This window comes from Tetrao urogallus (genome assembly GCF_951394365.1).
Source record: "Tetrao urogallus genome assembly, chromosome: 9".
Lineage (NCBI taxonomy): Eukaryota > Metazoa > Chordata > Aves > Galliformes > Phasianidae > Tetrao > Tetrao urogallus.
Genome location: NC_136822.1, coordinates 16,292,007 through 16,300,175, shown reverse-complemented (window position 1 = coordinate 16,300,175; position 8,169 = coordinate 16,292,007). Strand labels below are relative to the sequence as shown.

Sequence of the window (8,169 nt, the reverse complement as noted above, 5' to 3'; positions counted from 1 at the left end):
GGCCACTGCCCCGGCCCCAACCCGGCCCTGCGCGGTGCCGCGCCGCTCGGGGGCCCTTCTCGGGGGGCCTCGGCGCTGCCGGGGAGCGCGGCCGCGGGCAAAGCAGCGCCGTCGGGGCGCGGCAGCGCGCGTAGAGCGGGGCCGGGAGGCGCCCCCCCTCCCGCCCCCCTTTCTCTCCCCTCCTTCCTTTGTCGTCAAGTGCGTTTTAGCAACAAAGATCCCGACAAGAGAGTGGAAGTAAACTTAGCCGGGGCTTTGTGCGGCCCCGTGTAGCGACAACAAGAGAAACAAAACTACCTATTTGTCCCTGCGGGCCGCCCCCTCCCCAACCCCCCCCCCCCCCCCCGCCCGGCGCGCCCACCCAGCGTCGCACAGAGGGCGCGTCCCTGGGCTGCAGGCCGCGCACCGCGATCTGCGGGGAGGGCTGTCGGGGGTCCTCCGCTCCTGCTTCCAGCGGGCGCCTCCGGGTCGGAAGGAGGGAGAGAGAAGGGCACGGCACGGCCCCGTTCTGCGCGGGGCCCGCTCGGCTCCTCTCCGCGGCGCGGCCCCGGGTCGGAGGGCTCCGCTCCCGGCGGACGGGGCGAGCGCCGCACACGCGGCCGGACGGCGACGGCTCGGGGGACACTTCGCAACGGGGCGCAGGGTCGGGGGGAAGCCATTCCCGCTCCCCCTATGGCTTCTCCCAACATCAACTTTAAAAACAACAACAACAACAACGTAGCAACAATGCTGTTTACCCACTTCCTCCAAAAGGCGTGTGTGACCTGTTGCTGGAAGGGGAGATACAAAGGCTTCCCAGTGGCTGCCTGGGCCGGCCCTGGGCCCGCCCCCCCCGCCGCGCCGTCCCGGCGGCTGAGAGCCCCCGCCCCGTTTCATGCAAAACCAGGGGTAGAGACTTGTCCTCAGTGGCGGAGCCGCCGAGCGCTGATTGGCCGGGGCGAACGCATTTATTCCCTGACAAGCCCCCATCACATGGATGGTTGTCTATTAACTTGTTCAAAAAAGTATCAGGAGTTGTCAAGGCAGAGAGAGAGAGTGTGTGTGTTTGCAAAAGGGGGTAAAGTAGTTTGCTGGCTCTTTAAGACCGAGGTGGAGAGAGAGAGAGAGGGAGAGAGAGAGAGGGCGGCAGGCAGAGAAAAGGGAAAAAGGAGGAAGAAGTTTTTTAAATCCGAAGCTCCGGCGGTAATAATAGCAGTTATTAGCATTATTAATCCATCAGCGAAGAGGAAGATTCTGATCTCGATCCAAGTGTGGTTTTGGGGAGTCCCCCTCCCCCCTTTCATACCCCTCCCTAGGAAAAAAAAAAAAAAAAAAAGTCCGGCTCGGGACTTCGCCGCCGCCGCTCCGCTTCTCCGCTCCGGGCTGGTTCCAGGCAAAAGTAGTTTGAATGTACAACATGATGGAAACCGAGCTGAAACCTCCCGCCCCCCAGCAAACTTCGGGGGGAGGCACAGGCAACTCCAACTCGGCCGCGAACAACCAGAAGAACAGCCCGGACCGGGTCAAGCGCCCCATGAACGCCTTCATGGTTTGGTCCCGCGGGCAGCGGCGGAAAATGGCCCAGGAGAACCCGAAGATGCACAACTCGGAGATCAGCAAACGGCTCGGGGCCGAGTGGAAACTTTTATCCGAGGCGGAGAAGAGACCCTTCATTGACGAAGCAAAACGGCTCCGAGCTCTGCACATGAAGGAGCACCCGGATTATAAATACCGACCCCGGAGGAAAACCAAGACCCTGATGAAGAAGGATAAGTACACGTTGCCAGGGGGCTTACTGGCGCCGGGCACCAATACCATGACGACCGGGGTAGGGGTTGGGGCCACCTTGGGAGCTGGGGTGAACCAGAGGATGGACAGTTATGCGCACATGAACGGCTGGACCAACGGAGGCTATGGGATGATGCAAGAGCAGCTCGGCTACCCGCAGCACCCGGGCTTGAACGCGCACAACGCGGCGCAGATGCAGCCCATGCACCGCTACGACGTGAGCGCCCTGCAGTACAACTCCATGACCAGCTCGCAGACGTACATGAACGGATCGCCTACCTACAGCATGTCGTACTCCCAGCAAGGGACCCCGGGCATGGCCCTGGGCTCCATGGGCTCGGTGGTCAAGACGGAATCCAGCTCCAGTCCCCCCGTAGTCACCTCCTCGTCTCATTCGAGGGCTCCTTGCCAAGCCGGGGACCTTCGGGACATGATCAGCATGTATCTACCAGGTGCTGAAGTACCAGAACCAGCTGCCCCAAGCAGACTTCATATGTCCCAACACTACCAGAGTGCACCTGTTCCTGGCACAGCCATTAATGGCACACTCCCTCTATCACATATGTAAGACAAAGGGGCCGGGGGGGGCGGGGGTGGGGGGAAGGAGAACTAAACAAAACAAACAAACAACAACAACAAAAAACTTTTATTAGAAATTCTGGACTTTTTTTTTTTTTTTTTTTTTTTTGGACTATTTTTGTACAGAGAAAACTGGGGGGGAGGGGAGGGGGGGGGGGCGAGGGGGGCCAGAAATAAAGCCGACAAAGGAACTTGTATAGATCTCGGAGGGGAAGCGACTACACAAAACTTTTTAAAAGTTCTAGTGAGAACGGTAGGAACTTTGCAGGAAGTTTGCAAAAGTCTTTACCGCTAATATTTAGAGCTAGACTCAAAGGGCGAAGAGGAGAAATGTTTTAATATTTGCAGGCAACTTTTGTACAGTATTTATCAAACTCAACATGGCAATCAGAATGTCCATCGGTCATAGGGAGAGGGGAGAAATCAAACCCCAGAATTCGCGAGTGGTTTTTTACACACAGACTCTCCGTGGAGCTCCGTGGCCCTGGCAGCTCTGCTGACGGCAGCTGCGGGAGGAGAGGGAGTTCTTGTGCAGCATTTGGACGTTGAAATTGTTTTAGAAATTGTACAAAAGGCAGAAGCGGTAGGAAGGGGACTGGCGAACCGTGGGCTTGGTTTGCTGGATGAGGGCAAACGTTTCGATGTACGACATTTTTATTTTATTTTATTTTATTTTATTTTTTACTTCTTGTTAAAAAAGCAAAAATTGCCATGAAGGTTCACACGCCGTTTGTTAATTTATAATAACTTTTTTGTTTCCAGACTTCATCCCGTTCAAAGAAAAGGGAAAAAAAAAAAACAAAAACAAAAACAAAAACAAAAAAAACCACCAACCTGAAATTACTGTGTTTGAAATATTTTCTTATGGTTTGTAATATTTCTGTACATTTATTGTGATGATATTTTAAGTTCTTTTTTTTTTTTTTCCTCAGTTTCCGTAGTTGTATTTTAAAGATTCGGCTCTGTATTATTTGCAATCAGTCTGCCGACAGTCCATGTATATATTTGAACTAATACCATCCTTATAACAGGTACATATCCAAGTTAAGTTTTTACTCCATTATGCACAGTTTGAGATAAATAAATTTTTGACATATGGACACTGAAGTTCCGTTTGAGTGTTGGATTTATTTTTGTACTGCAAGCTGCTTTTTTTTTTGTTGTTGTTGTTGTATTTTTTTTTTATTATTATTATTATTTTTCAATAATTCATCAGAGGAAGGTATCCCCGCGGCCGACAGACTGTTATAAATAATGCAGCCGTATACCGAGGCATGAATATTTTTATACGTGTGGATAGACAGGGACGCAGCGCGATACGCTTTACCGGAACGGCCGTCCTCGACGCACGGCGGTGCGGAGCGGAGGCCCCGGTCCCGTCCGCTCGGCCACTTGTTGCCGGGGGATCCGCGCTCCCAACGCGCCCGGCGGTGCCCTCTGAGCCGTGCGGGCCTTCGGGGCGCGGTGCGGGGCTGCGGGGCCCGAGCGCTGCCTTTGTTCCGCACTTGCCAAAGTTTCCGCTCCTCGCTCCGGGGCAGCGCAGGAGGTGAGAGGTGGGGGCGGAGGGGGATCGGTCGGGCAAAGGTAAGGAACGAGAAAAGCGGCAGAAACGAGCAGGACAAAACGAGACGGGCGAACGGCGGAGACTCGCACGCAAATGACAGCTCTTTCTTGAATCCTATTTCTTAAATTGCCAGCGCGGTGTAGCCCCAATTCGGACAATCTCTGCGGCCGGTCGCGAGCCCCAAAGAGAAGCGCTGGCGCCTGCCACGTAGGAGGAGATCTCCGCCGTCGGTGCCAGGTAGAGTTCTGCTTCGTGCGCTCGGAACCGCCGCCGCCGAGGGCCGCTCGGTGCTGCCCGGCCCGGCGGGGGCGGCGAGAGGGGAGCGGCGGCGCAGCCCCTGGCACCCGGGCGGCCCCGCGTGGGTCAGCCATGCCAACGCGTCTGCGGGCCGCATCGGGACTGCGAGTGGGGAGGTGCGGGTAGGAATGGGAGGAACGCGGCGCCCGAGGAAGCGGGGGGCCGTGATTGCAAAGCGGTCGCGTGTCCTGCTCGTGGCTGTCGTGCTTGGAGGCACGGACGTGGCGGTTTGCTTAGGCACAGGCCGGGTGCGAGTGTGGCTCAGCTTTTCTTTCTCGTGTTTCTGGTCGGTCGCCCGATTGCGATTTAGCTCAGGGAGGAACAAACGGGAAAAAAAAAGCGGGCAGAAATCACAAAAGAAGAGTTGGCCGGCTCGCTGTGGTTTGTGTCGTTGCGCTGTTCGCCAGGCTCGGCTCCGGCCTCCGTGCTTGGAGCCGGGTGCCCGGAGAACTCCCGTTGCCGGGCTGTGGGGCTCCTCTGCTCACTGTGCTGCAGCTCAGCTCCCTTTGTCCCTTTTATTTCCGCGCCGTCGCGGTGTTTGGGCACACGGCAATTATTGCACATTCCCAACCTATTCTATTTCTTTTGCATTAATGCAACGAGTAAAATATTTTTTTTTCAGAGCTGTGCGGCGTTTGTAATGCAACTAGGGATTATTCACGTGGTAGTGAGCGCGCAGTCCCGCTCCGCTCCCCTCGCTGAGAAAAGGGGACTGGGAATAAAAGCCCAATCGATATCTCGATCCCATTTTTTTAGAGCGAATCTTAGCCAATTAACAGCAATAAAACCGGGCCCCTTTTTGAAGTGCTAACTGGAATAGTCGAGGGGGGTAGCTGGAATCGTTGGTGCTTTTACAATTCGCATAAAGAAGGCGAGGTAATACCATTAAACAAAGGCACTAAACCACATATTCAGGCTTAGTGTTTTCAGCAACTTTTTATATGGGCAATTTGTTTGAGCTTAGATTTCGGACTATGATGTAAAATATATGCTGGTGAAACCTGATCTCCCTTGGGCAGATTCCTCCCATCCATCCATCCATCCATCCATCCATCCATCCATCCATCCATCCATCCATCCATCCATCCATCCATTTATCCGTTTACTGAGGATAACCCAAAGCATATTCTAGGTCCAGCTGAATGCTTTTATTTTTAAAGTGCGACTTGGAAGAACGCCATTGTCCTGCTAATTTTCAATGCAACGCATTAAGTAACCCCATTCACACCTCAGCCATTATCCCGGGCGTTTATTGCAGCTGAGATGGGGATAGCGGAGCCCGTGGCTGCGGTTTTATTCTGTTTTCGGAGCCCTTTCGGGCATCCCCTCGGAACTGCTGCGTGCTCCATCCCATGGCGATGCGTGGTCCATGAATGTCGGTGTAACATTTCGCCAACGCTGCACAGAGCTGCAATGAGCCTGAGGATGAGATTAGAGTTTCCCCTGTGATTTTTTTTACGGCTGTTTGAGGGCCGGGGTGTTAAAATATTTTACGGAACTGGAGAGGTAGATTAGCGGGGTTTCTTGCCAAAGCCTGGAAGCTGGTATTACAGCCCGTCCCAGGGGGACATCGCTCACATTAACCACTAAATGAATATTTGACAAGGGCTCATTCGGGGGTATTATTACTACAAACGGGTCCCTACTGGACTTTCCGAGGGTCAAAGAGCAATGGTTCAATTAATTATTTAGACTGTTAGGAGATGCGATTGTAATAGCGGCGCTTATTTCTGCGACCGACGGTTCTCGAGGGGGGGAAGAGAGGAGAGGCTGCAGAAGCATCTCGGGCCTCGGAGCGCGGGGCTGTGCCGGCCCGGGGAGGTGCCGGTGCCGGTGCCGGTGCCGATGCCGGGAGACCCCCGCTGCGGCCCGGGCCCTCCGGGTGAGCGCCTTCTCGGCCCCGACGTGCGGCAGAGCAGAGCGGGCGGATAGATCCGCGATTGAAGCGACGTATAACGCGGGTCCGCCGAAGGAAAGAGGCCCATTGCTGATAGGTGTGATTAGATACACTTCAGTTATTTAAATCCCGAGCTAACTCAAATATGAAAATCTAAAGTGCGTGCGGGATTCCCGAGAGGAGCGCTGAGCCCCGGGCCGCGCGTTGGCCCAGCCGGGTCCTGACACCGCTGGAGGGGGGGGGGAAGGGGGGAAGCAGAAGGAGGGTTATTTTGTTTAATTTCTACAACAAACATGTCCGCAGTAGTAGTAAAAAAAAATGTTGGGAGTGTGCGATTAGGTGACAATAATATATGTTGAATGAATAAGAGATAAGCTGCAAGGGGGGAGAGGGAAGCAGTAATTACAAACCCAATTCATTCAGCTTTTCAGGACTTTTGTTGTGGGAGCTCCATTGACGGGCTTCGAGCTGCCAGTTTTCTCACATTAAAAAGAACTGATCAGCGCCTCAGGGGGACAAGCAACACCGCTTAACTGCATAGTGATGGGGTCCTCATTTAGAGCCATTACAACGAGAAAATTAAACAGAGCCTTTGTGTGCACCGGGTTTACTTTTCAATTGCTGACAGTTTATAGCTAACTGCTCAGAGATTGAAGTTTGATTGCGGTTTGATCGCCCGCTAGTTAGCACCGCCGCTAGTTGGGTTTTGGTAATTAAAAGCAGATTTCTGACGCTGGCCCGGGGGATGCGAGAAGTTTGGTCCTGCTTTGCTTTTGAGGAATCAAGTTCACTTGGCGAGGATGTCCGGCGCTGAAGTGAGTGCGGGGGCTTTTTCGCTTACAAACTTAGGGGGAAAGGGGAGTGGGGGGAGAAAAAAAAAGAAAAATAGAAAACGCGGGAATGGAAATCCTCGGAGTTGTAAATGTGGCTGCGAGAACGCGGAGAGAAGCGGACAGGCTCGGAGCGGGCCGAACTCGGAGCTCTGTTTGGGCGCAGGCCTGCTCTCGGTGCCGCACTGCGGGGGGAGCGGGAAAAAAAAAGGGGCCGGAGCGGGGCGGGGGGGCACCGCGCTGCTGGGGAGCGTGACTGAACCTGGGAGAGAGTGCGAGTGCGTGCGTGCGTGTGTGTGTGTGTGTGTGTGTGTGTGTGTGTGTGTGTTTGCATGCGCGTATCTGTGCGCGTGTGCGCGTGTGCGTGCAGGAGGAGGGGGCGTCCAGAAGGGCTGTGATCTTTTATTCCCACTTGCAGAAGTTCAGGTGGAGATGGGCTCGGCCGCACCGCACGGGTCGTTCCGCGCTCGGGGTCCCGCTGGCCCGTGGAGCTTCGTGGGCGCAGCCGGGGCAGAGCGAGCCGTACCGGGGCTATCTGTGCCCGAGTCGGGCTGCGCTTGTCGCCTTCCCGCTCCTCGCTGTGCCATAGCCTGGTGCTCAGCTCTTTAACGGCGCCTGTATATTTCTTCTATTTCCACGCTATTTTTTTGTCTTCTTCTAAGCTTTCTAGTTATTTTGTTTGCATCCCCTCCCCACTCCCAACTGAAAAGAAAAAAAAAAAAAGTCTCTCCTTCCTTCCAAGTGCCCCTCGGCCTCGAGTAACCGAGCGGTTATTTCAAGGCTGTTGACTCCTTCAGGGAAGCCAGGGGGTGGTGGGGCCGAACGGTACCCGTCGGGACCCGGGGGGCCGCCCCGTCGGGCGGAGCTCGGTGGGCCGTAACGGCGGTCCCCGGGGACACTGGGGGGCTGCGGGTCCCCGCAGCGCGTCCCTCCCCGCTGAGTGGAGGGGGGCAAGCCCGGCCCCCGCCGCCCCCCCCCCCGGGACCTCGGTGACCCCATCATCGCTCTGCGGTTAGGGCTGCTGACGTCACGAGGGTGCTTTTTTTGCAGACAGACGTGATGAATGGGGGGGGGGGCGGGGAACCCCTCCAGTCGATGGAGAGGAGCGGGCCTCTGCCCTACGCTGGGGGGGACCGGGATGGGACCCCCCCCCCCCCCCGGGTGGGGGATGCTCAGGGCTGGGAAAGCGGCCGCGGAGCCAGGCGGGAGAGTGCTGCAGCCCGTCCTCCCGGAGC

General features: G+C 55.6%; 1 protein-coding gene across 1 annotated transcript; it reads left to right on the top strand.

Moving 5' to 3' along the window:
* Positions 1–1,387: 1,387 nt before the first annotated feature.
* SOX2 (SRY-box transcription factor 2) lies at positions 1,388–2,335 on the top strand (the record flags this gene model as incomplete). Its single annotated transcript, XM_079539781.1, has 1 exon — positions 1,388–2,335. The coding sequence occupies one exon, from the start codon at positions 1,388–1,390 to the stop codon at positions 2,333–2,335; it is 948 nt and encodes a 315-aa protein (XP_079395907.1).
* Positions 2,336–8,169: the final 5,834 nt, after the last annotated feature.